The sequence below is a fragment of the Pristis pectinata genome, chromosome 5, assembly GCF_009764475.1.
Source record: "Pristis pectinata isolate sPriPec2 chromosome 5, sPriPec2.1.pri, whole genome shotgun sequence".
NCBI lineage: Eukaryota > Metazoa > Chordata > Chondrichthyes > Rhinopristiformes > Pristidae > Pristis > Pristis pectinata.
The window spans coordinates 36,269,285-36,296,906 of record NC_067409.1 but is presented as its reverse complement, the minus strand read 5'-3'; the positions used below and the strand labels follow the sequence as shown (position 1 = coordinate 36,296,906).

Here is a 27,622-nt window from a genome sequence, read left to right as displayed (position 1 = left end):
TGTTTACATTGAAAAGAAGCAGAAGTGGGAACTTTGAGCCTGCTTCATATCTTCACTGAGGGTTCCAAAAACGCACATGGAATGGCCCGTTTCTTGCATCTTCACCATCATGTAAATCATTGTTACCCACAAAACCCCTGTCTCACTGTCGATCTTCTTTATCATCACCACAACTCCCCTTTTAATGATGTGCCTCAGCCGCAGTGTCCACCTGCACTAGATTTGATGCTTCCAAGACAGACATAATATAGGCAAGGTTCTTCTTCCCCTGCCATATAAGTAGCAGGCAGTGCAATGCAAAATTGAGCTGGCCCACATGCATTGTGATGGTTTAGTCATAGAGTCAGAGTAATACAGCACGGAAATAGGCCCTTTGGCCCAACTTGTCTATGCCAACCATGGTGCTCACCAAGCCAGTCCCATTTGCCCACTTTTGCCCCATATTCCTCTAAACCACTCCTACTCATGTACTTATCCAAATGTCTTTTAAATGTTGTTATTGTACCTGCCTCAGCTACTTTCTCTGGCATCTCATTCCATATACGCATCACCCTCTGCATGAAGGAAGTGCCCCTCAGGTTCCTTTTAAATTGTTCCCCTCTCACCTTAAACCTATGCTCTCTAGTTTCCCGTTCCCCTTCCCTGGGAAAAAGACTATGTGCATTCACCCTATCTATACCCCTCATGGTTTGCAGAACTGCTTTTCCTAAAAGTAAATTCTCCACACCCTTTTACCAAAGAGCCAGTTGGTCTTTTTTTCACTCTTGATGGATAGGTGATCAGTGCTCACTGCAGTCCCAGTTTAACTTCAGCAAGAAAAGAGATCAAGTGGGGAGTGTACTCATGACTGCCGATGTTCTGACCCACCAAAGGCAACCATGAAATCTCCTCTAAATTAATTCAAGCCGTCAGTAACAATGAGTAATATCAACTGCCAATAGCTTCTTAGTGAAGTCAAACCATTACTTATGATTTATTCATTTCATTGCTTTAATTTCATTCATTGTCAACCTTGATTCAGCAAAACAATTGTTAATCTAACTAAACTTCTATGGAATCGTTTAATTTCCATCTCAGTTCAATTATACTATTTTGTTTAGGGATATCAATAAATGTTATTACTTTTCAATTAACTATTGTCATTCAAGCTTAACTTCTTTCAGATTTTACAGATTACAAACACTAGATAGCACATTTTTGGCATAAAACCTAAAATTTATCCAAATGTTTTTGCAGGGATAAGAATTGGTAGGAGGAGCCTATTAGCTTCACAGCTGTTGTTTATTTGATTTGCACCATATTCTTTAATTCCTACTTATCTGTAGATTAAAAAAAAGTTATGTTTAATGCCCATATGCACTGCTCACTTCAGTTGGATTCTCTGGTAACTAATTTCACAATTCCATTATACTTAAATAAAAAAATCACCACCTTGTTCACTTCTTTCCTGATATTTGAAGCCATCATAATAATCATTCCCTTCATAAGCTTGAAAACTTCGGTTATATAACCTCGAAATTATCTCCACAAAATAAGTAAATCCAGTTTCCTTAGCCTTTAACTTCAGCTATAGTTCATCTCAGACCCATCTTCTCCAGTCAGATGACAGATTTAAGTTATGTAGGGACAATGGTGAAGTAACATTGTGGTTAAGTTACTGAGCTAGCAGAGGTCTGAACCATTGATCCAAATACACAAGTTTAACTCCCACCATGGCAGCTATGGAATTTAAATTCAAGTTACTAGGGCAGCACAGTGGCACAGCTGGTAGGGCTGCTGCCTCATAGCTCCAGTGACATGAGTTCAATCCTGACCTCTGGTGTTGTCTCTGTGGAGTTTGCATGTTCTCCTTGTGACCACACGGGTTCTTTCCAGGCATTCCAGTTTTCTCCCATATCCCAAAGACATGGGGGTTGGGAAGTTGAGGGCTACCAAATAGGGAAGAATTTATAGACAGTGTTTTACTCATTGGTTGAAATCTCTGCACATTTTTTAGTCTTACGTAAAATGTATTTGGCATTTGTTGGAATTGTGCACGTTATGATGCAGATATGTTATTCTAAAGTGTCAGAAATAGTTTCAAGAAGTGTCAATCTCTTTGTGTTTTCTAGTTTGCGTTATTGGTCTCTCATGTTTTCTAGTGGTGGCCATGTCATATTAGATGAAGAGACAGATCTGGGATATGTGCAAGATGGAACTCCATGTGGACAGGACAGAATGTGTATCAATCACAAGTGTCTGCCCCTGAAAGCATTTAATTTTAGCACCTGCCCCGGCACTAGTGGTGCAAAGAGATGTTCAGGACATGGGGTAGGTCAATAACATAGTTCAATTACTTAATAGTTGGTGTCCGTGCTGGAAATTGAGTAATTTACCTTTATGTTAACTCTAGTCCAAAATTCATCCAGTCTTCTCGATCTAGGTAAGTGTTATTAATTGACTGGATGAAAAATTTCATACATATTACCTGTAATCATATTAGGAAATGGGTACTCATGCAATGGTGATTGGTTTTGTGTATTTTCAGTTTAACCAGACCGGGCAGATAAAATAAATAAGCCAGACAATTGAAAAATAGTCAAACTCATGGAATTCTAATAATTAAAAAACATCTATTTTAGCCCATGTCAGAAGTATTTCAAACAATAAGATTAAAGTTGGTCTAGACTTAATGGAGTATTTGGAATTATTTTATTTTGAAACTTAATTAATATTCTAAAATATGTATATTTGCAGTTTGAATTTCTGGAACTATAGTTCATTTTTATTATGTAATGTATGAAAATGTGCACTTTTGGTAAAGTTAAATGTTTAGTGAAATTGATACATAATGTTCAGATTTCAGATTGGTTGCTGTTGATGTGATTTTTATCCTGTCTGCTTATGCCTTGGGGAATTTCATTGTTCACTTCAGGAGACCAGTTATCACAGACGTGATTTGATTATTCAAATATTGTGTTGTTGTACTGTTAACTATCTATTTACTTGAAGACTTTCTACAAAATATATGGCAAAGTTCAATATTCCTTGTCATTCTTTTATTTAAATTGTTCATCTGTTAAAAATTGTATGGTCATCTAGAGTACAAATTTGGTATCTATATTGCAACATGGTCACCGTTTCTTCATTCATGATTTGTTACAGGACGATCACTCAAGGTTCTGTTTGATGACACTACTTGCTCTCCTGATATGCGAACATTGGTAGCCCAGGAAAATAGCACATATAAAAGCTTTCTATTTATAACCTGCAGAGAGAGAAACTCAATTTCAAATTTAGCAAATGCTTAGTTCTAAAATATAGTACTGTCACCTTTTTTTTATTTTGAACCTCATGTCTGTTTGTTAGGTACATTGTCTGTATGCATTTGTTTATTTTCTTTATGCAATGGTTATCTTATTTTGTGAATATACAAGAAACTAATTGAAAGAAATAGTTTTGCGGTCAGGGTTAAAGGTGTGGACATACGTAAAATATAAATCATGGCATTATCTTAATCTTTTAACATGTTAATCTGAACTGTCCTTCAACCAAAATAATCTTGCAGAATAAAAGTTTTTAATTTTTTATGAAGGTCTTTGTATATAGTATTGTGTACAATTATCACGGAGAAATGATAATCACAAATGGACCCTCCTTCACTTGCTGATCTTGGAAAATATGTTCAGAAATAATTGAGCTTCCCATCTTGTTGATTGCTGCTTCAATTATGAAACAAAGGATTAATTTTCCATTGAATGTGCATATCTACCAAAATGCAAAAAATTGTAAGCATTGTTTACACTGAATTTATAAGGCTAATGTAGAAACAGATAAAATGTTGTATGCAGTGACTCATGGCAAATAACTCCATGAATGACTAACTTTTTCTTTCCTAATGTATACACTGGAAAAGATTTATATATTATCTTGCCTTTCAATGGTGATGATTTATTGTACTAGAGCATGGAGCAGAGATTGAAGGAATTAATGATACATGTGTATCCGATTACTAAATGTGATAAATTGCATTTTCAGTGACTTACATTATATTTGTGCCACCAGTGTTGTATCAAAAGATGCTACATTATCAGAACAATTGTATTTTAGATCAGTTACCGATATATAAGACACTGCATGTGTTTGCATATAGTTTACACAGCTCTAGATTATGTCCATCATCATGAAAATATTATGATTTAAGATTGGTTTTGGAGATTAGGTTTAGAAATTCTGAGCAAACAGACTTGGAAGAATTTTCTATAGGTAGTTCTGCTACAATGCATGTTTCCATAGTGTGAATGATGGATTAGGGAACGCTATTTGCATTACATGGGCCACATTAGACTGAGTGCAATCATGATCAGGATAATCTGTTTTAAATCTGTAGTTTGAAGGCATCTACAGCCTGTTGTGCTATGATGCGACTTTCTATTACATGAAGTTTCTTGGGTACGTAACTATTGCATTATGGCGGAACTGCCTGTACTCTACTCGGGGCATGTGCAGGGATTACAATTTGCTAACCTTGGGAGGCGTGTGCAGTAGAACCCTTAAAACTATTGCCAATAAATCAGAATCATATTTATTATCACTGACACATGATGTGAAATTTGTTGCTTTGCAGCAGCAGTATAGTACAAAGACAAAAATCTATAAATTACAGAATAAATAGTGCAAAAAAAAATCTCAATGTTAGGAAAGTAGTAACAGAAGCTCCCTATGCTTGCTGTAAGATTTCCTGTTAACTATTCTGTTCTAGGAGTTTTATTTAATGGACTAAAACTTTAATGGGTATATAATTGGCACTGATCTAAGAGGTAAGTATGAACATATTTTTGGAACCACCAATATCAACCTACTGCCAAAAGCTGTCCCAATGATAGACTGCTGTCAAATGACGATGGTGGCAGAGGGAGGGGCAGAAGAGGGAAGGAGTGAAATATTGCTTGGGAATTGGGTGATTGGGTTGGTGCAGAAGAACCTCTGCTCACGAAGTGGCAGAAAAAAAGCTTCAAGAACTGGCTGAGCCATACTTTCTAGTTTGTGGTCCAGAACTCAGAAAGCTTCTGAATGTCACTGATGTTAAGAAGTATCAAAATATTTTATAAATCAAGGAATCAATTTTTTTTAAATCAAGAATGTTTAAAAATTAAGCATTTAACTACAATCAGTTCATTCAGCATAAATTAACTAACACTTGTTCTTCTCCCTACCAGTTGTTTCTGCACATCAAAATGAATGAGTTTGCAGTTCGGAGTTTAATCCGGCCAAGTGTGAGGTGTTGCACCTTGGGAGATCAAATGTAAAAATGTAAAGGATGGTACACTGTTAATGGCAGGACCCTTAACAGTGTTGATGTACAGAGGGATCTTGGGGTCCAAGTCCATAGCTCCCTGGAAGTAGCTACACAGGTTGATAGGGTGGTAAAGAAGGCGTATGGCATGCTAGCCTTTATTAGTCAAGGCATTGAGTTCAAGAGTCAGGAAGTTATGCTGCAACTTCATAAAACTCTGGTTAGGCGGCATCTGAGGTATTGCATTCAATTCTGCTTTCCCCATTATAGGAAGGATGTGGAGGCTTTGGAGAGAGTGCAGACAAGGTTTACCAGGATGCTGCCTGGATTAAAGGGCATCTGCTACAAGGAGGGATTGGACAAACTTGGGTTGTTTTCTCTGGCGTGGTGGAGGCTGATGGGAGACCTGATAGAAGCTTATAAGATTATGAGAGGCATAGATAGAGTAGACCGCTAGTATCTTTTTCTCAGGGTTGAAATGTCTAATACTAGAAGGCATGCATTTAAGGTGAGTGGGGGTAAGTTCAAAGGAGATGTGCAGGGAGGTATTTTACACAGAGAATGTGTGTTCCTGGAATGTGCTGCTAGAAGTGGTGGTGGAGGCAGGTATAATAGAGTCATTTTAAAGGCTCTTAGATGGGCACGTGAATGTGCAGAGAATGGAGGGATATGGACTTTGTGTAGGTAGAAGGGATTAGTTTAGTTAGGCATTTAGTTACTTGTTTAATTAGTTCAGCACAACATCGTGGGCTGAAGGGCCTGACCCTGCGCTGTACTGTTCTATGCTCCTACGCCAGGTATGACATGGTAGTCAAGAAAATTCCAGCGTGGAGGAGCTAACTAGTTTGGGTCTTCTGCATTTGTGCATTGTCCTGACCCTCCTGGTTCTTGCAGGGAGGGGTTCATCACAGATCTGATAGCAGATTCCAGCCCTCGCCTAGATTTCTAAGTGACACTACTGAAAGCCTAAATCAAATATTGACCTGAGTCCAGCAATTACTGAACAACAGCAGTTGTCGGGAATTAATAAGGAATTTTTGAGAACCAAGTGTGCAGGAAATGACTCTGAACTCTTCTGCTTTAAATAACCACATGTATATAAAAGCCCTTGGACAATTAAGTATTTAATAATTGATAAGTTCATTCCAGTGAATAGATAGTCCAGATATTTTAAAACATTGTGCACCAAACAATCTAAGATGGTACTGTATTTAAGCATAATTTGTTATCCAGCTATTATACTGTGTGTCTCTTTGCAACACCAGACCTATGCTGACTGGCAACTAAAATTATAGCATCTAATTTGGTTGCTGTCAACAGGAAACTCCTAGCTATCCAAGTGGAAGAGAGTAGACCACTTTCAGTGTCAGAACTGAGATACAAAAGGTTACATCTTGGCTTCATAGATGAAAATTATTTTCTCAGATATAACTGGCAGATGTTCCCCATGTAATAGCAATCATTGAGCTGTAAAGTTAGTAACAACTGCGGAACATCTACCATTGGCAGAATAAATACCTTGGAGAACAATAGATCCTTGAAGTCACAAGATTCTAACCATGTGAAGTAGAATGTAATTAATGGCAGTGATTGGCAACAGCAAATTGTATTTAATGTTGCAAAATGCCACAAAGCACTTCACAGGAGCCGTATAAAATATTAGGACAGAAGTCTTGTTAAAGGAGTACCTTAAAGGAAGTGGACACATTTAGGGAATGAATTCCAGAACTTAGAGCACTGCACTTGAAGCCACGGCCTGCGGTCGTGAAGTGAACAAATGTTGGAGGGTGATGGGTGAACTGGACTGGGTGTGAGTTGGGATAGAGATGATAGAGTTTTGGCTGATATCAAGTCTAAGGAACATCAAATAAGGGAGGCGAGGCAGGTGGGGGATGGAATAGGCAAGACCAGTGGTGACAAAGGCAAGGAAAGAGTTTCAGCAACAGATGACCCGAGTGGGCACAGAATCAACTGATGGGATCGAGGTGGAAATAGTCAGCACCGTCTCTGGGACACTTGGACCAGCAGGGGTACATAAAGTAAGTGCTGCCGTAGGAAGGGCAGAGGGGGTGACTCGGCAGATGAGAACAAAATTGGTAAATTGGTTTATTATTGTCACATGTACCGAGGTACAGTGAAAAACTTTGTTTTGCACGCCATCCATACAGATTATTTAATTAAAACAGTAACAGAATACAGAATGAAGTGTTACAGTTACAGAGAAAGTGCAGTGCGGCCAAACAATAAGGTGCAAGGACATAATGAGGAAGGTTGTGAGGTCAAGAGTCCATCGTATTGTACTAGGGTACTGTTCAATGAGCTTATAACAGCGGGACAGAAGCTGTCATTGAGCCTGGTGGTACGTGCTTTCAGGCTTTTGTATCTTCTACCCAATAGTAGAGGAGAAAAGAGAATGTCCGGGGTGGGTGAGGTCTTTGATTATGTTGGCTGCTTTACTGAGGCAGCAAGAAGTGTAGCCAGAGTTCATGGAGCGGAGGCTGGTTTCTGTGATGTGCTCCATCTAAACTCCAAAGCATAGAAACCTTGTGTATTCAGTCTCCCATCCTCTGACTGACTGCCATTTCAGGAACCAGTTTGGTGAATTATTGCAGAACTGCTCCCATAGCAAGTCTATTCTTTTACAGGTAACAAGACCAAATTTGTACACAGTACAAGTGTGGTCTTGCCAAGACCCAATAAAATTGTAGTGAGAAATCTTTATCTTGTACTCAAATCCTCTTGCAATAACAGCCAGCATACTATTTGACTTCCTATTTCCAAACCACTTGCTGCTGTTAGTGACCTGTGAACAAAGATACCTGGGTTCCTTGAACATCTCTAACCATTTACAAAAAAAACCCCACGAAACTTGCCATCTTTTCCGATCTGGCCTTTTGTGACTCCATTCCAGGAAAATGGGTAAGTTGTCGAAGAGGCTTTAGAGAGAGTCTTGCAGAAAGGGAAATGAGTAAGAGCTGGGGTTGGAAGGGGCTTCTGCTTCCAGATCCTCCTCCTTGTTCGTTCACCTGTTGGGAAAGTTGCACTGGCTTTCCCATAGAATCCACAATAAAGTAGCTCTCAATTCAATAACATCATCAGAAAGAAATTTATTGAAGAATAATTGATGTATTTGAAACCTGCACAAAAGAGCAGGTTAATATCAGCATTACTATGATGTAATGCTGATATTAACTAATTGTTCAGTTCAGTAGAAGTGACATTTCAACCAACCCACTAACACATCTTCTCCTGATGGATTAAAATTGCCCTCAAAGAATTAACTCATAGCACCTCACACAGAAATATCTAAAAATGCTTTGGATGTAGGGTTGGTAAAACTGTAAGGTTGGAAATTTTTCGGTATTAAAAATGACATATTAAAGGAATGCTGTGCGGCAGATCCATAAGGCCCAATGCTTCATGCAGGGTTAAGCTGGCCTTAATTGCAAAAACATGCATGATAACAGTTCTGTTGCTAGCTCTACCATTGCAGAGCCAATGGAGAATATCAAGTAGGCTTGGTTGAACGAATGTCATGTGAACTGCAGGGATTCAAAGCTAATTTCAGGAGTGAGTACATTAAGGAGGAGACTGGGTGAAACATAGGCTGGGATGCTCCTGGTAAGACTACAGTTGCTTCCAAATGAATTAGGAAAATGCAGCACAGATTCACAGGATTCAGAAACACTATGAACTTCTCGAATTAGGAGAAGTAGAATCACATGACACAGGTAACATCTACTTTCTATTTTTACATGAGCTTGTAGCTGAAGTTCATTCCAATTTTTGAATAACTGTTTCATATGTAAATAAGCTAAGTAGTGAAGAGTATTGGTATTGGTCAGCCAGTAGATTTTTGCACATTTTTCCATATTTTCAATATCTAATTAAATTATTTTTTTTACTGGGAAGTCAGATCTACATAGTTTGCAATCATCAACTGGTAAGTGTAATTATTTTAATTTTCATTAATAAACATTATTTGCTTAACTCATTACTCACCAGTAGTAAGATTGAAATGCTAACAGTGCTCTGAAGATGAGGTAATCACCACCATTTATTCTCACCAGTGAAATATAACCTGACATTTGGCTGCTTTTCTTATTATACAAGAATCTGTATTTAGAATGGCGAAGACTGCAAAATGACTTACACATTTTCATTCCTAAATAATGCACTATAGCATTCTAATAGATGAATTTACATAAACTAAGTGCACCAAGCTAACAAAGAAAATGAAGAATGAAATCAGGTTTAAAATATTTAGCATAACGTGTTAAATTTATGTACAGTCTGAGCATTGAAATTAAATGTATGCTAAGACAGATGAGAAGAAATTATTTTGCAGTACCTTGGATTTGTACAGTGAGTAATTCAAATATTTTACTATGAGGAGACTGTTCATAGGTTCATGGATAAGAATGACACGGTTCAATTAATTTACATCATAATTGTTAGGGTGCAAAGCCATTTCTTTCACAGAATTTAATATAGTTGTAGCTAAAAGATCACAATGAGTAGTTTAAAATGAAAAGAGGGTTCTGACAAGTAGCGCTTATATTTTTCATAGATGCCTCGATTTCTGTTTCTTGGACTGAACTCTTTGCAACTTGAGCTGGGAATTGTTAAATTTTGATGATTTAACTGCAACATTGATTTGCAAGGAAATTAAAATGAGGGTAACAATACAATCCTTTATACCCCACTTGACAAGGTTCTCATCCTGTCATCCACTGAGTATACTGAGGTGATCAGACATCCATTAATTATTGAATATGTTCCATTCAATACTAATATTTTTTTGCGCTTGATACACAAATGTAATACTTAGCTAATTCATAACAGAAATGCCTAATTGTGTGGTATTGTACATAGAATATCTAATGTTGATTAAATTGATGAAGTAGAAGCTCAGTGTCATACAGCATCAAACTACTTTCCTCTGAGGTATTTAAGACAGTACTTCTAGAGTAATTACACAAATTGTTAGCATCTCTTCAAAAATTAACTTACCAGTAGGAACAAGAAATAACTTGCTATATTAATTCCAGTGAAGCTGTCTTATTATCCAATAGATTTGAATAGAAGAAAGCATTTGTTTGAAGCTTTGCAATGACATTAGTGAAAGCATGAAAAGCTTTCCCTTGATGTTTGCATCAACAGGACTAACACTAGTACACTATTGAATTGTGTACAGCATCCGAGGAGCTAACAATACCAGACTTGTTCCATGTAAACTAAATTCTATTTAGACACCTCAATTTTCAGACAGTCACCTTCCGCATAGCAAAATAATATGCTATTCTGCAGTTCCAACAAAGCATGTTTAATCTAACTCCATTTACCTACCTTTGATCCATGCCTGAGGAATGATTCTACTTTTACATAACCTATGAATCAGCTTTCTAATCTTTTTATCATACAGGAATTTGGAGGAGCCATATTTGCTTACCAGCCTTGTTGGGGAAATGTGATTGAATGTTGTAAACTTTGAAATGATGTTTATGTTCTTTGACTTAATTTTCAAAGTTATATGATGTCAAAGTTCAGCAAGTGTTCTGTAAGTGTACAGACTAACTTGGAAAACTGCAATGCTAGAAATTCAAAATACAGACACAAAATACTGCAAATACAAAGAATATCAATCAATTCAGAATAAAAGAAAAGAAAGATTCTAAAGGGAGAAACCCAAACTGTAATTTTCAGTTTATAATTTCTATTGTCCTTGCATTTATTTTCCAGCATTTTATGTTTTGATTTCATCTGAGGTAACAAAATGGCTATACGTGCTTAGTGCTGTTTATTGACAGCTGGTTCTATCTTGAATCCAATCCAGTCAGAATGAATGAAATTATTCCTAAGAGTTGTTTGAAATTAAATTAGTTTAGATAATCTTTAATGGAAAAGCTTTCATTGCATGTAGTCGTGTAATTCAGCACAAATTAATGCTGAACTTGATATTGTTGCGTCTGGTTCATATCAAGCCCATGCTGAAGTTATCTGAGACACTAATATTGGGTGTGGAAAAGCTTAGTATTCCACTAACCTGCCATTCTGTATTAGAAGTAAGCAGCAATGTATGAATTTAAAAGGAACATTTTTTATTTGTACATATAAATTTCTTTACAAAGAAAACACTTCAAAAATCAAATTCAAATGCATAATTCTCCTTCCAACAATCAATCTTTAAATAATTAATAGATTTTGTTTAAAGAAACAGACCCACTACACTAAAGAACTGAACAAGAAGAGGCTGTAGTGGTTCTTAGTGTTTTAATATGTACTGAAATGTTGATCTCAGGATGTAATTCCATCTATTTGGAAAAATATGGTCTAGCAAGATGATCTTTGTTCTATGGCAGGCAGTCATAGTGCAACATTCATCCTGAACTTAATGTCATGTTGTCTATACCTCTTTGGCTCCCAACCTTGCCTCACTATTGAACAATTACGTTTCAGCAGCGCTCACTCCAATAGTTCAAGCTGAAGCAGAAGTTTATATAGTTTGGTAAAATGTATTTCTCCGTCACCTAAGAGAAGTTTGAGGTAGCCAATAATAAAAGTAGCTTTTATGGATACTCTGGTCCAAAATGGCAAAAGTTAGATGAGCTTTTTCAATATTATCATGTAAGATGCAATATTATACATTGATGAGATTGGAAAAGAGGATCTCTCACTCAATTTGGCAAATTTTATTCTGCTCTGAAAATGTGACATTTGAACACTGTCATGAGATATCCCTATGGAACAAATTTTAAGTTTCAGTTAAAGTGAGAGTAATAAAATGATTTACTGAGATCTGCTTGGTTGAGCCCCATTGAATTCTCTGTTAGAGAATGGGTCAAGGTGTGTGTGTCCCTCCTTATAAATTATGCCTCAAATCAATTGGGTTCACAATTGGATGCCAGATTTCAGCATATATTAAGTATACAGAAATACCTGAAACTTACAATAAGTACTTTGCAAATTGAGTAGGAGGACTCAAACATGTTACGTTTCTGAGCACAGAGTACTGGCTGGTCCCATTAGTGATACCCATTGTTAAGACTTTTAATTCGCTTTGCTGCATGAGAATTCATCCATTTCTACGTTACCCACTATAGCTCCATATAAGCTGAAATTAAATGATCTTTTTTCATTTTCCCTTATCAATAACTAATTTTAAATGAAACCCTTTTTCGAACAACTGGCACAACTTCCCAACTCTGTTATTGATAGTATCATTTTTAGTTTACAAAGTAAAACTTACAATTATAAACCTGTACTATTCCATGCCAGTCTTCTGCTTTTAAAAATGCTCTAAAAGGAAATAAGCAGCTGTTTGACATTAAGAAGCTTTGGGTCAGTCTGATTAATCCTGTCCTTACAATATATGAGGAAAGTGAACGGTTGCCAATTGTAGATTTTTTGATTATAGATTTTTTGAGACCCAACGTAGAGAAACTACCATGATTTCTCTTTATTGATTTGATGCAAGGTTAAAAATCCTTTCAAGCCAATGATAATCCACTTTAATTCATAATGCTGTTTTCAGAATATTGAGTGCAAAATAATGTCCCACTTTTAAAGCTGTTTAGAATTTTTTTCTGACTGCTTAAGGACAGCTTGTTATTTCTATAGATAGACCTATCCAAAGTCATTTTGATCAATTACCAGGGTAGTAAACAGTTAGTTGAATATTGCTTACAGTATTTGATTCACTGCTCTGTGTGCAACAAGTCATTCATTGTATGATTTTATTACAGATTTGCAGTAATGAAGTGAAATGTGCCTGTGACCCATCCTGGGATGGCAGTGACTGCAGTAAATATGCACCAAAGGCATTAACAGGCACAGGAGGACTAGGTTTGCCTAATTAAGTTCACTTTTGAATGTATGTTAGCATTTCATAGATACATTTCATCGGTACCATTTATGGGAACAGCATTGGACCATTCAGTTAAGCAAGCCTATTGTATCACTCTATGTGATCATTGCTGATTTGTACCTGTGCTTCATTTACCTGCCTTTATCTTTGATACCCTAATCCAAAAAAATCTGTTGAAATTTCAATTGACATAACATCTGAAGCTGCCACTTGGGTGAACACTATAGATTTTGACTACCCTTTATGTAATTCTAAACTGGCCAATGTTACTTTTATCCCCTCCTTGTACTGGATTTTCTCCAATGCATGTAGTTCATTGAATTTATAAGTTCATCCCTAGTCAGTTATGCTAGATATGCCATATTGACATGCCAATGTGTTTTAGTCTGCCTATAAATTCCGTTGGTTTAGTTCTACTTCATTCCATTCCAACTTAATGCCATTCAGTGCTTTTCAATGATAAGCCAGCCAGTCGGATGCCTTTTTCAGGACAGCAGCTCTTGAACATTGTTTTTAACTTTGCATCGATATTTATCTCAAGTTGCAATTATACTTGCCTTGCAATATTTTTTCCATTGATTGAACAGAAATGAATGCTGGAATAACACGTGGCCTACTTAATGATTGAATCTGTCTATTGAGCAGCCTTTTGCAAAACTGTAGTTGCAGGCTTTTGCCATACTGCATTTTTTTTTGCACAGTCAAAACTGAATTCTAACCCACTGTGTGTCATGAAGAGAGAGAACTTAACAGGGCTAATTTTGGAGTATGTATCATGTGGGTGTTGCAAAGAAGACAAGTCAAGGTAAAACATTTTGTTTTAGCCCAGAGCAGAGCTAGAACTTTTTGACCATAATAATTGAATAGAATGAGTCAAAGGATGAAAGTTTCTTACATAAATCATGAATTAGAAATGGGACTGATATAATACAAATGTTGGCTTTCTCTTCTGAGAACTGGCAACTAAATTGTATCAAAAGAAGTGTCGAAAGAAAAATAGACAATGAGACCCAGGTTTTGTCAAGAGACATCCAGAAACAGTCGTTGCAGGAGAGGCAAGAAAATAGTGGTTAATTCTTCTTTGTCCGATGTAGTAATTTAAGTAAAATAACTGGTCTTAGCTGGTTTAGCCAGATAAGAAATTATTTTATTAACATAATAACTTTGCTAATTGGAAGAGCAGAAATTATCAAAATGTAATTACATTTTGCCAGAGGAAGATGACTCATTAAAACAGAGCTAATTTTTAAAAAATCAACAACTATAATCCAGGATAACAAAAGGGCAATTTAATAAAACAATCTCTCTCACATTTTGCTTGGGAATACTTTGCATATGGTGGCCACTTCTATTGGTATTAAAGCTTACAAATGCCCATATCTAATTGGTATTGTAAATTGTAATTAGTGTACATGCATTTATTGTAAAGTTTTGGAAACTCTAATTCTGTCAGCTCCTCAGAATGAATTTTCTATAAATGTTCAGGTACTTTGGGCCATAATTTACTCTAACATTAATTATGAGGCTAATGGGTCTTTTTTCAGCACAAGTGGGTGAGCAACTTCAGATAAATACGGATTCAGAGATAAAACCATGTCCAAAAGTTGCTGTCCTCAGAATGGCATCTCAGTGGCTGATTGAATTGTGTGAAGTTGCTGTATTTCTAAGTTTGAGTTAAATTTGCCACAAAATATTAAATCTTGCCCATTACACATTAAGTGCTCTTTAATGATGTGGTAAGTATTGAATACTGCCAACACCCTCACTGATGCTGAAAAGCAACTGTGACAAGTGTGGAATCTCATTTTTATTTGTTGGAAAAATTTTAAATGTAAAATTCTAAATTAAAAGACACATTTTTCCTTGTTATTTGTCTCATTTATTTCCTTATTTCCTTCTGTACTTTATTTGAAATACAATTCAACAACTTTAGCTTACACCTCATCAGTACATGCACTGTTTATTTCCCAAACCTTCAGCCTAACTGATGAAAAAGTTGGTTGACCTGTTTGCTCGGGTCAACAATTCCTTGTTTCCCTCATGGCCCCATTATTGTCTCATAATTTGTGCCAAATGTTGTGTAATTATCATGGTAATTGAATGGCCATGATAATGGCAGATACTATTCATTACCCTGCTACTACCAATCATTTAATTCAGCAGGAAAATTGAAAAAAATTATTATTGTATCTCAGTGCTGTTTCATTCAGCTTAGATCATATTAAAAATTTTGTTCTAAATTCTATAAAATCTGTGTTGATATTGTGTCACTTACTTAAGTATATTATTGATAAATTTAGTGATCAATATTGCCAAAGGCTGTTTTGGTATCTGGTGTGATATTAACTCTGCCATGTTTTTATGAATAGTCTTTTGTTTTATAAATTTGATTTGGGTTGATTGGTTTACTAATGATATAATTATTTTGAGAAATTTGAACCAGCATTTTAAATTTTATTAACACATTTCATGCCAAAGATGCTCCTTGTTTTTTTTTATTTCTTATGGTTTTGTGTAATTCTACCAGCAGCCACAATTTGAAGATGTGCTTAACGTTACTGAATCCTTTAATGCTTTTATTGGTCCCAAAAGACTTTTTTGTTTTGAGTTATTACATTTTTTATTGGGGATTCTGTACTTTTTAAATAATTTTATATTGTATGAACCTGGCTCTCTTATTTCTTGTGAACCTTGAGATCTAAAACATGCAAACTTTTTGTGTCCCTTTAAAATACAAGTTTTGTAGGCATTATCAATTGTTAAGAAGTTCATAAATGGAAATATTTTGAATCATAGGATTTCCCATTATGTATATCGAAATTGTCCACTTTAAACTAGATCTATACGAAAATGTTTTATAGTTATAAATTATGCTAATTCACTCAGAAATCTAACATTTTGTTACAGGAAAAAAAACAACCTGACTTCAAAAATTGAAATTTACGTGATCCTGAGTTGTGTCTTGTACCATTAAATGACAAAAGTTAATTGGTCAACATATTAGACTTTTAATCAATAAATAGTCACATTTTACTTTTTAATAGCAATGAAAATTAATTAGGAAATACACAAGAGGCTAAATAGTGTTTATTCCACTGATAGACTAGAAATAGAAATGAATGAAACTAATTGAAGTGTATTAATCCCCAGAATTTCTGAGGGAGTTCTCACTGATCTAGCATTGGAACTCTGGTGGAAGATAATGGGAAATGGCATTTATATATCAAAATATTTATTCATAATGTATTAAAGGCTAGAGCGAATCATGGTGTGAAATTCTTTGACATGAAGTAAAGTGTTATGAAGCATATTAAAATCCAGGTCATTGACTGTTTTTTCAGTAATTTTAATTGGTTGTGTCTCTCTCCCATTCTTTCAGGATCAGCTAGAACCAATATTATTATAGGTACCATTGCAGGGACCATCCTGATGGCAGCCCTTGTCTTGGCTGTTGCAGCGTGGTTTTACAAGTGAGTATATAAACTTAGCTCTTGTACTACTATGTGACTCCATTGAGCTCATTTCCAAAATATCTTAAAATAATGTTTAAGGCAATTGCTACAGTCTAATGTACTAGAATTTATTCTCTCACAATGTGCTGATGGTCTCACACTTATCAATATTGTGTACTTTACTATTTTCATTGACCAAAATAATACAGAAGTCGGATAACAGTTGAGAGACAGTTTACAGGTCCATTCTACCATGATGAACTCTCACCCACCTCCCACACTGCCACACTTATTAAAAAAACCCATGAAATGGTTGATGGGTGAAAATCGCTGCCAGCAGCTGAAGCCCAGAAAATCACCTAATTTTAAGAAAAGGGACACAAGCAGGCCATACAGCTCCTAGAGCTTTTTCTGCCCCTTGGTATGATCGTGTTAGATCTGCCATTTGGCCCAACAAGTGCATGTCAGCAGAGTCACATGGCCATATCCCACTCTCTCCCTCTTCCTTTGCTTGCCTCTTCAATATTTTTTCCCAAGCAACTGACTTTCTGTTTAAAATAATTCAGGGTCTCAGCTTCAACAATGACATGTGACTGAACATCACATGTTCTAATCATTCTGGCCAATTCTTTTGGTGATTGTTTTCAAACGTTGCTGACCTAATGACAGTGGAAACAATCCATTGCTCTCAATCTAATTGTGATTCCTCATTACATCGATGACCTTTATATTTTTAAGCTTTTGGGTAGAAAAAAAGTCTCAAATGTCCCTTCATAGTGTTAATCCTGGTAACCTATTTGTCAGTTTGTACACCCTTAAATCCTTCCAATAACAGATAGATTCAAAACTGAGCACCATGCCTACTCTGCAAAAGTAAAATACTGCAGACACAGGAAATCTGAAATATAGCTCAAAACACTGATAATTTTCAAAAGGTCAAGCAGCATCCATGGAGAGTGAAATTGGGCTGATATTTTAGGTTAGTCACACATCATCAGAAGTCTGATGAAGGGTGATTGACTTCAAATTTTAGCTCCCTCTCCACAAATGCTTCAACTTGCTGAGCATTTCCAAAACTTTCTGTACCTGAACAGCAGTCTGACCAAGGTCTAGTACAAGTTCAACATTAACCCAGAAGAAATGCATTTATATTGCATTTCTAATGCACCAAAAGTCCCAAGATTCCCACTCCCCACCCGCATATCACTGGGGCAGTTTCCGACTTTAGGGGATAAAATGGGTACAGCAAGCCTGTTATCCAGTGGAAATAAAATCAAAGGAAGTTGATTGGGATACCAGTTTGCTATGACCTATCTTATTATGCAACATCAAAACTGCCTCTACAGTCCTTTTCCCCAATTATTTGTTTTTGTGCCTCTTTGAAAAAGAATGTAACGAACCTTTCGTGATTTGACATAACCCGAGACCAACATTAATAAATGCATCATATTGATTTCTGGAGACACAAAGGACTACAGATGCTGAAACCTGGAGCAAAAAAACTAACTGCTGAAGGAACTCAGCGGGTCAGGCAGCATCTGTGGAGGGAAATAGACAGTCAACATTTCTGGTTGAGATTTTTCATCTGGATTGATGAAGGGTCTCACCCAAAACACAGACTCCACAAATGCTGCCTGACCCACTGAGTTCCTCCAGCAGTTAGTTTTTTGCTCCATATTGATGTCTGTATCGTGCTGTACATTGTACCTAGAGCAGCCATAGTGTGCCAGTGATGAAGGGCTGGATATTGAGTGAATGGCAGGGGTATTAATTGAAATCCACTGATAAGCTTCTTAAGTGTTGCCACCCATGCACCCATCTAGGTGAGTGCTGATTATTTATCATGCTCTTGGAATTTTAATGTTTTACATGGGTAGAGTAGTAATTGGACTAGCGGACACAACTCTGATCCATTGTTCCGGGACATGAGGTTGAATCCTGCCGTCAGATCCAGGGAAGTTAAATTCAGGTAATTAAATAAAACTCTGGAAGAACAAAACAAATTAGCTAATTTCAGTAACAGTAACAATTAAATTATCAAATTGTGGTAGAAATCTGTAGTTTCACTGTGATGAGGAAACCTGCCATCCGTTCCCAGCCCAGTCTTTATTTGACCCTGAGCAACATGGTTGACTCTTAATTGCCTTATAAGTTCAGTGGCAGTGAAGGATGGACAATATATGCACATCCCATGAACAAGTTAAAAATAACCCATTTACAGGTGAGCTGATTGGCCCAGAATACCCATCCTCAAAGTTGTTCACAAAGCTGTTTTATACAACTGGGACAATTATGAGTTTGGTCAATCATGGCCTCACCACCCCGTTTTTAGCCTTTGCCAAGATATTAATGTTGCAGAGAGACAGCAACAAAAGTCTTTCTGGCATGGGCTGATTCATTTTCAGAACTAGATCGGAAGACTCAAATCATCAGTGAACATCTCGATGTTATGATGGAGGCTGTGCATTGTGTCGATTATCGAGTCAGAGGAGGCTTCCCTGAAAAATTCCAGCAGCAATGTCCTGCAACTGCACTGGTTGACCTCTGAAAACCACAGCCTTCCTCCACGATGAAAGGTGTTTCCAATCATGGGAGAGTTTTCCCTTTAACCTTCGCTAAGCTAACTTCTGCTAGGACTCCCTCCTACCATACTCAATAGTTTTCAGCCTTGAGGCCACTGACTCTCACTTCCTGACTGGTACTTAGGTCTCATTTCCTAGCTAGGTTAGAACTATGATGAGGTTCTAGTGAAACCCGAACCAAGCAGGTAATTGATGAGTAAGTGTTGCTTCCTGATACAATTAATTACTTTTCCTAATCTTTTAGAGATGATTGAGAGGCAGTAGCCAGCTTAGATCTGACCTGTATTTTAATGGTTGGGGATATAAGGGAATTTTTGTTTGTTTGCTGGTTGCTCAGTAGCTTTTATTGAATTTCATATTTGATCATTTTCATTACTTTTGCTATGGCTGATTATTTTGGAAGCTACTTATTGGATTGCAACCGGTCATTACTTCTTTAAAGAAAATAAGTAACTTGCAACAAATAAATGTAAAGGTGAAACAGAAGTTGGTGTATTAAAGTGCAATTATGAAAGCATTAACTGATGTTCTGACCTCAGTTTCCCTTTGCTTACAGGATCAGAATTGAACTTGACTTCACTCATTACATTGCTAAGCTTCCAGTCATTGTCCATAGTTAAAGGTCATTAGCTATCCATGGTTGCCTGGGTTACTGGGTGACTTTACTGGTCCACATTAGACTGTGAATTCACTGCCCGCAAACTTAGAACATAGAACAGTACAGCACTGGCATCAAGATGTTGTGCCGATCTTGATGACAATTTATACTAAACGTCTTCTACCTGTGTATCATCCATATCCCTCCCTTCCCTTCATATTCATGTGTCTATCTAAAAGCCTCTTAAACTCCACCAAGCTACCTGCTTCCACTACTACCCTTGGTAACCCACTCCAGGCACCAACCACTCTTTGCGTAAAAAAACTTGCCCCTCACATCACCTTTAAACTTCCCCCCTCTAACCTTAAAAGCATGTCCTCTGGTATTTGATATTTCTACCCTGGGGAACAGATTCTGACTGTCTACCCTATCTGTGCCTCTCATAATATTAAAAACCTCTCGGGTTTCCCTTCTGCCTCTGGTGTTCTAGGGAGAACAACCCAAGTTTGTCCAATCTTTCTTTATAGCTCATACCATCTAATCCAGGCAGCATCCTGATAAACCTCTTCTGCACCCTTTCCACAGTCACCACATCCTTCCTATAATGGGGTGACCAGAACTCTAAGTGCAATCTGACTAAAATTTTGTATTGCTGCAGCATGACTTCCTTACTCTTATACTCAACAGCCCTAGCAATGAAGGCAAGCATGCCATACGCCTTCTTTATCACCTTACCCACTTGCATAGCCACTTTCAGTGAACTATGAACTTGGACCCCAAGATCCCTCTGTATTTCAATGCTATTAAGGAGCCTACCATTATCTGTATACTTTCTCCTTTCATTTGACCTTCCAAGGTGCAATACCTCACACTTGCCCGGATTAAACTTCACCTGCCACTTCTCTGCCCATATCTGTAACTGATCTGTATCCCACTGTATTCTTTGACAGTCCTTTACACTGTCCACTACTCCACCAATCTTGGTGTTATCCGAAAACTTGCCAATCCACCCATCTACATTTTCATCCAAATCATTGATATCTATCACAAACAGCAGAGGTCTCAGCATCAATCCTTACGGAACACCACTGGTTACAGACCTCCAGCCACAATAACAGCCTTCCACCCCTACTCTCTGTCTTCTGTGGGCAAGCCAGTTCCAAATCCAAACTTGCAATCCAACCTTCTGTTCATTAAGCTGACTATGCATTGTTGGCAACCAAGGGTTCTCACAGATACTGACCGTCTCCTATATCCTGAGGTATGGAGGCAAGAGCTTGCAGACTCCAGCAAGATGGGAGAAAAGACGGTGATTTTTCTTTTACCCTCTTGTAAACGTTGAAACTCAGCCATTCCATCATATCACATTATAAAGTTAATGTGGTGTGCCACTAAACCACTCCTAATGTGTCAGTCATGGAACTGTTATAAATAATTACCCATGATCACTATTCTGTTCTTGGAGGAGGACCTGATGTAAAAATAATACTGGCATAAAACAGCTATGTATGTACCATTGTTGTTTGAAATAATAAGGGTCAACTTTCATTCACCCATAGATCATAGGGTAGTTTAGTCCACTTTACAGTCGAGTCTAATTGGTCACTTGCCAGGAAATATACTTAAGAGGAACAGACTTTTCCATGGATAACCTGAGCACAAGTAACATTCATCCCTGATATCTATAAAGTCAAAAACCTAGAACTTCCTCCAGGCTGTTTTATTAGTATTACGATAGCATTAATGGCTTTTTCTGTGTGACACCACAATGAAATGATCATTGTCAACTTCAATGCAATATTCCCTTGTAAGATATCAGAGTCATCAGCAAGTAACACAACAGTTGTGATCTTTGCAGCTAGTTCTTACGGGGACAGATCACAATACAAGCAATTCTCTTCTAGTGTTGATAGTGTTGCTTTTGAATGAACAGATGCTGCAATGGTGGGAGGGATGTGGAAGGAATCAGAGGGAACAGGAGAGGCTGGTGAAGAACAACACTATCTGTGGAATCATGTAGATCCTCTTGGACCACAACCAGGCACTATTTGCAGGAGATTGTGAGGGAGGTCTTTATAAGGACATGTGCAGAATATGAATTTGTGTTCTTTAGGGAAGCTGACAATACAGGCAGATGCCTCTGTCCAGTCTGTCTGCTCCCATGGGCTTAATGGAAAAGTAGATGCTGTCTTCAATCTTTGAGTATAGTGTTCAGCTGATCTCCCTAATGCAATTTGAGAGTTGGCCCGTTAACTAGAACAATTTCAGGGGAAAAGGGGTTTGTAAAACTTGGTTGTTCTGTGAGTGAAAAGCGATGTCGTTTTCAGATCAGTCAGGTCAAAAATCCTGCTGCTGAAACATTGCATCTCTGCTGACATCATTTGAGGAGTCTTATACCAGAAAATGTGTGCTGGGGAGAATGAGAATGTCAGCATAAGAAAACAAATTGCCCAATGGGTGCTAACTTACCCAGAAACATACCTGAAATTTCTCTACTCTAGATTAAAGTGATTTTCAACAGGATAACACCTCTTGTTTGGAGTTGTCTGAATGAACGGATTTATTCTCAAAAACTTCTTTAGGATTTATGTAGCAGATTGAAGATCGGATACAAAACTGATAAACACCAAGCTGCAAAGTAGGATGTTCCAAGACTGATTAACATGAAAGTTTTTAATTTATTTGTTTGCAGGATGTGGACATCGCAGGTAGGCTGGCATTTATTCTCCATCCCACTTGGCCCCAGAATTGTGGCTTTCTAGGCCGTTTTTGAATGTAGTTAAGGGTCAACCAGACTAAAGAATTTCATCACATGTAGGCTAGAATATACTCCCTGAAGGCTATTAATGAAGCAGATTGGGTTTTATGACAAATTGATAGTTTTGTGGTTACTATTTCTCATACCAGCTGTTTATTCCAGGTTTATTGAATTACTTGAATTTAAATTCTCTCGCTGTTATGGTGGGGACTCAAACTCATGTCTCTGGCCTTTTTATTCTACTCTGGTAACTGAACGACTGTATAACCATACCATATGAATTCCATGTGATAGTGCTTAATCATCATGAAATATTGTTTATTAGCTTTGTAGTTCCTGAACAATTTCCTTGAAATGAACTCACCTTGACTTAGTGTTTTATTACTTGCTCCCTCTGCTTCATGTTTGAAAGAAACTATCAAGAAAGAAGGTATGTGATTTCATATCAGGACTCTACAGAGTATGTATTTTCTTTAAGCATTAATTCCATTTTAATCTTTCATTCTGACAGGTAAATCATGATTAATCAGTGGGCCTACCTTGCCATCACACTCTCAGTTTACACCATTATATTGCCTTCTCCCCCTTCTGCTCCTCCTCTTTCACCTTCCTCTTCCTCTTTCCCTGCAGTAGCCAGGTTTCCTCTTCTGACTGGAAGAGCAGAGAGGTTGGAGTGCCGACTTCTCTTTCGGCACTGCTCCATGTGGGAACTGTTCATCTGTGGGCCACGGGCAGGCTTGTTGGTCTTCCCTCTTCTCTGAGATTCAGGTCTCCATGCTGTGTACATTCCACCTAACAGAATGGCAAGAACCAACACAACTGTCCAAATGACAACTGACACATCTGAATGCCAACTGAGGCTAGAATGGAAGCTTACAACCCGTTGGTTGGGAGTCTGACATTCCTGTTGAATCATTGGGCTGACCAGCTCCAGGTTTAACATGAGGACAAATACTCAGTGGCTGCTTAGTTTCTATCCTTGTCACACTACTAATCATTTACAACTTTATCTTTACAGCCTTCATTTCCCACATGGTGTGCTTTGAAATATGTTGCTTGTGATACCATGCAGCATAACATCAACTAAATTTGAATTTTGAACGCAATTATTTGATAGTATGTTATGATGTATGGTAGTTCTAGATGTACTTGTTCTGGGTTTGATGGCTCTTCTTTCCTACCTTCTCACTGTTTGTAGGCAAATGCCACAAGGAGACTATGTCAAAAAGCCCGGGGAAGCTGACTCTTTCTATAGTGACATACCTCCTGGAGTCAGCTCAAACTATTCAGCATCTAGTTCTAAGAAAAGGTCTGCATTTCTCTTTCAACCTATTCTTTTACAAGCAACAGGCAGATTGAGTTAATTACATAGCAAGTAAAGTAAAGCACACATTATATAAAAGCTTGAGCTTCATACCATTTTAAACCCAATTTCCTCCTGTGTGTGTTTGGGGTGCTAATGCAAAAACTGGCTTTGTATCCAGTTCTGAATTTTAACTAACCCAGGCACCAAACAACCTGCACCTAGCTTGAGGGCAGGTGGAAAAGGGATTCTATGCCATCCAATTTTTGGATGCTTAACACAACAAAATGATGGTTAAACAGTGTTGAGACAAGACACACATAGCAGTAAAGATTTTTGCTCAACAATATTCCTCAGCTTGCACTGGGCAGGATTCAGTCAGTTCAGTTACTCACTTCCCTCCTTTCCAAGGTTTGCTTCCCTTTCCTCAGATGACAGCAGATAATTACAAAATTTTCGGATTTATACAGAATTTTAAAGAATGAATTACGAAGTCCAGGGGCTAACTGGAATATCATCTACTGTGTCTACTTTATGGCAATGCAGTGTAAAGGTTTCAGAGGTGTAATCAGTAAGAACACAAACTGCAATAGAATCAACTGAATGTCAAAGACAGAGAGGTAGATAACTGAGAATCTAGAAAGGATAGAGAAAATATACATCCTGAAGAGGAAACACAAGCAGAGGAACAGTAAGTACATGGCAGTGGTTGCCTCTGTTGTATTAAAGTCTTTTAGAACTTTTTAAAACTTTGCTTGTTTTAACTTTCAACATATCCTGTCATTGTATCCACTAAAGACGTATAAGGTTCTTCAGATAGTTTCATGCATTTAATTACCTTGGGTCATCACGTATAGACACCCAATTGATTCTCTAGATACCAGTCACCATGGATTGGTTGATTCACACTCCATGATTCAAGCATGGCCTGTCTACCCATGATGGTATCTGGATTCACAGAATAGCCCCTTTCCTCCTGTCTTGAAATCTGGATTTAGATCAGCTGCTTTCTGTTCCTGAGAAACAAAATATGGAAAATTGTAAGGTTGATGGTGTTGAGAGCCTTCAAGGGAATTTAATGAATGGTGGAAAACCCTGTAATGCCATGCACAGATACCTCAGGAGTGCTGTTGTGCATCTGTTCCTCCCTGGTACAGGCCATTAGTGGCATGGCTATTGTCTAACATAGTCTAACATGGCCATTTATATTAAAAGCAAAATTAGCACTTACAAACAATAATACAGAGCACACAAGGGGAAATTGTGAATGTGCATAGTGCTGCACGAATTTGCACATGTCCAAACAAGGCCACTTTCCTTGCTTGTGAATAAGCTACAGTGTATTGAACTGCATGTACCAAGGTAAGCACACAAGGGTTCTCACTCCAAAGGCTACTGCTTCAGCTAAATTATGCAAATTTCCTTGTTTAAAGTTTAATGGCTGTAATATACTAAAACAGATAGAGCAACATCTCTGTTTTGGTATCCAAATATAACAACTTTGAAATGCCAGAGAAGAAATAAACACATTATTCTGGCATTTCTTTGTAAGGTCAAAATAGGGAATTACCTTGCACATATTTTTAATATTTCAGATCAAATGGACTCTCCCATTCTTGGAGTGAACGAATTCCAGATGAAAAGCATATTCCAGATGTCTGTGAAAATGGCAGGCCACGCAGTAACTCCTGGCAGGGTTAGTTTTTTTGTATATAGAGGGCGATAATTCAATACTGTATAATCAATTAAAGAACATGGTCACTGTTGTAATGTAAGAGAATCCAGTAGCTACAGGTAGCTACCTACAAATAATAATGAACTAACAATAAGATTTGCTGGTCTCCTTCAGAAAACTCCTTTGTTCAACTTCAAATAAATAGAATATATCAATGAGAGATTAAAAAAACCATTTTAAAATCTTATCTGATTAACAGGTGCACCTAATTAGCACTGCATGGAAGTGTCAATCTAGTTTATGTTCCCCAGTGCTCTGGACATTGTATATGCGCATATAGGTTTCAGTTTTATGTTTATTATAACTGACATCTGTCGTAAAATTTGTTGTTTTATGGTAGCAGTACATTGCAATTATTAATAGTTTAGAGATAAGGTACAATTATACCGTGACTATAAGTATTAGCTTAGAATCCTTTATGTTGAAATATGTTTAGCATTAGCCCTACCAATCTGCGTTATGCTGCATATGTATACTTTTAAGTCAGATGTAGGCACATTAGCATTTGCATCTAGGTTACACTTAGGAGTGGCAGGGAATTAAAAAAATATGTTAGAAAAAGACTCGGTTGAAAAATTGATATATGTTTTTTTTACAAGTGTTTTATTGTTTAATTTACTGCATGCACCTTATTCAGATTTGTTTTATTGTGGATGCTATTGTTGAGGGGGAAAGTAAAAGAACTTTCATTTATCCAATATATTTTGTGACTTCAGGACATCCCAAGCTACTTTACAAGCAAAGACTACATTGGCCAGAATACTGGGGAAAACCACCCCAGCTCTTTTTTGAAATCAAGACATGGGAACTTTTACTGTTCATCTGTGAAGGCAGACATTGCAATGGTTTAACATCTCACCTAAGCACCTCTGATGGTGCAGCACACTCTCGGTAGCACTATGGGCGAACCAAGATTATGGGCTCACGTCTCAGGAGCGCACCTTAAAACCACAGTGTTTTATCTCAGAGACAGGAGTGCCACTACTGAGCCAAGGTTGACACACTATGCAAGGGTCTATATCCATGATGGTTTTCTCGAGTATTAATGAAATACAGAGTATACAGTCATTGTAAATCCTTTGGTACTTTTCAAAGCAACTAGGTATTTGCAATTTGCGTCACAGGTTAGGTACAATGGAGGCATTAAGAAGTGTTACTGTCATCTACCCATTTTCTTTTATTGACCATGAATAGTAAGAATCAACATCCTGGACTGAAAAGAACTTTGGTGCGCGCTACCCTAATCGTTTGCCAACTGAAGGTCTGCATTCTTTATGTGAATGAGTGTCGCCCAACCTTAAGGGAAAATGCTGGCAGGTGGATGAATAGAAAAATTTATTGCTTTCAAGTATAGCAGTTGGAAGGTGTTTATGTTGTTCATCTGTGGTACCTTTTCTGTTAAATAAAATTTGATCACTAAATTGTTTTAGAGTCAGTTGATGGTGCAATTCATTCTGTTTCCAAACTTCTCTGATTTTTCCTGATTATTTTCTTAAGGGAATTTAGGAGGCAATCGAAAGAAGAATAAAGGAAGGAAATTTAGGCCACGTTCCAATTCTACAGAGTGAGTACAAAACATATATAGTTATAAATTGTGTAAGTGCTGTATAAAGGCTTGAAGATTAAGTAGCTTCAGCAGTTGGATTTTGAGCATTGAACTCCTGTTTGCCTTTGCCATTTTTTCCTTACTGAAGTATATAGCCTGAATGAGGAATTAATTAACAACTGCCGAGCTGAGTTATAAACATGATGTTGATTTAAATTAAAATTCATCTGTTAATCTGACATCACTACACTTTATACTTGGAGGAAAAATATTTCATCATGGCTGGAGTTAATGGATTAGTTTTTACTCTTCTCTCTGAATATTATCCTCATGCAAACTGGAACTGTGGTTGCCAATAAAAGATGCTTCTACCTTCATTTCTCTCCACATGTCATAGGTTCTTACGTTTGTTAAACCTTTGCATGCAATTTTATTCTGCTGAGGATTAATCTATTGATAATTCTCATGATCAGAGTAATTGAAGGTTAGTCTTGTAGCTAAGAAGT

The 27,622-nt window shown here is 37.3% G+C and overlaps 1 protein-coding gene across 8 annotated transcripts in view; it reads left to right on the top strand.

The window, feature by feature from the left end:
* adam22 (ADAM metallopeptidase domain 22) overlaps positions 1 to 27,622 on the top strand; it is a 232,200-nt gene that overhangs the window by 178,542 nt on the left and 26,036 nt on the right. For 4 of the 8 annotated variants that reach the window (XM_052015806.1, XM_052015805.1, XM_052015803.1 and 1 more), the window contains 7 exons: positions 2,142 to 2,310; positions 13,021 to 13,120; positions 16,522 to 16,612; positions 22,945 to 22,962; positions 23,731 to 23,841; positions 25,431 to 25,531; positions 27,068 to 27,134. In XM_052015806.1, coding sequence (XP_051871766.1) covers positions 2,142 to 2,310; positions 13,021 to 13,120; positions 16,522 to 16,612; positions 22,945 to 22,962; positions 23,731 to 23,841; positions 25,431 to 25,531; positions 27,068 to 27,134 — 657 coding nt within the window. Of the gene's footprint in view, positions 1 to 2,141; positions 2,311 to 13,020; positions 13,121 to 16,521; positions 16,613 to 22,944; positions 22,963 to 23,730; positions 23,842 to 25,430; positions 25,532 to 27,067; positions 27,139 to 27,622 lie in introns of those variants that run through there. The other 4 variants (XM_052015808.1, XM_052015807.1, XM_052015804.1 and 1 more) reach the window with 3 other exon arrangements.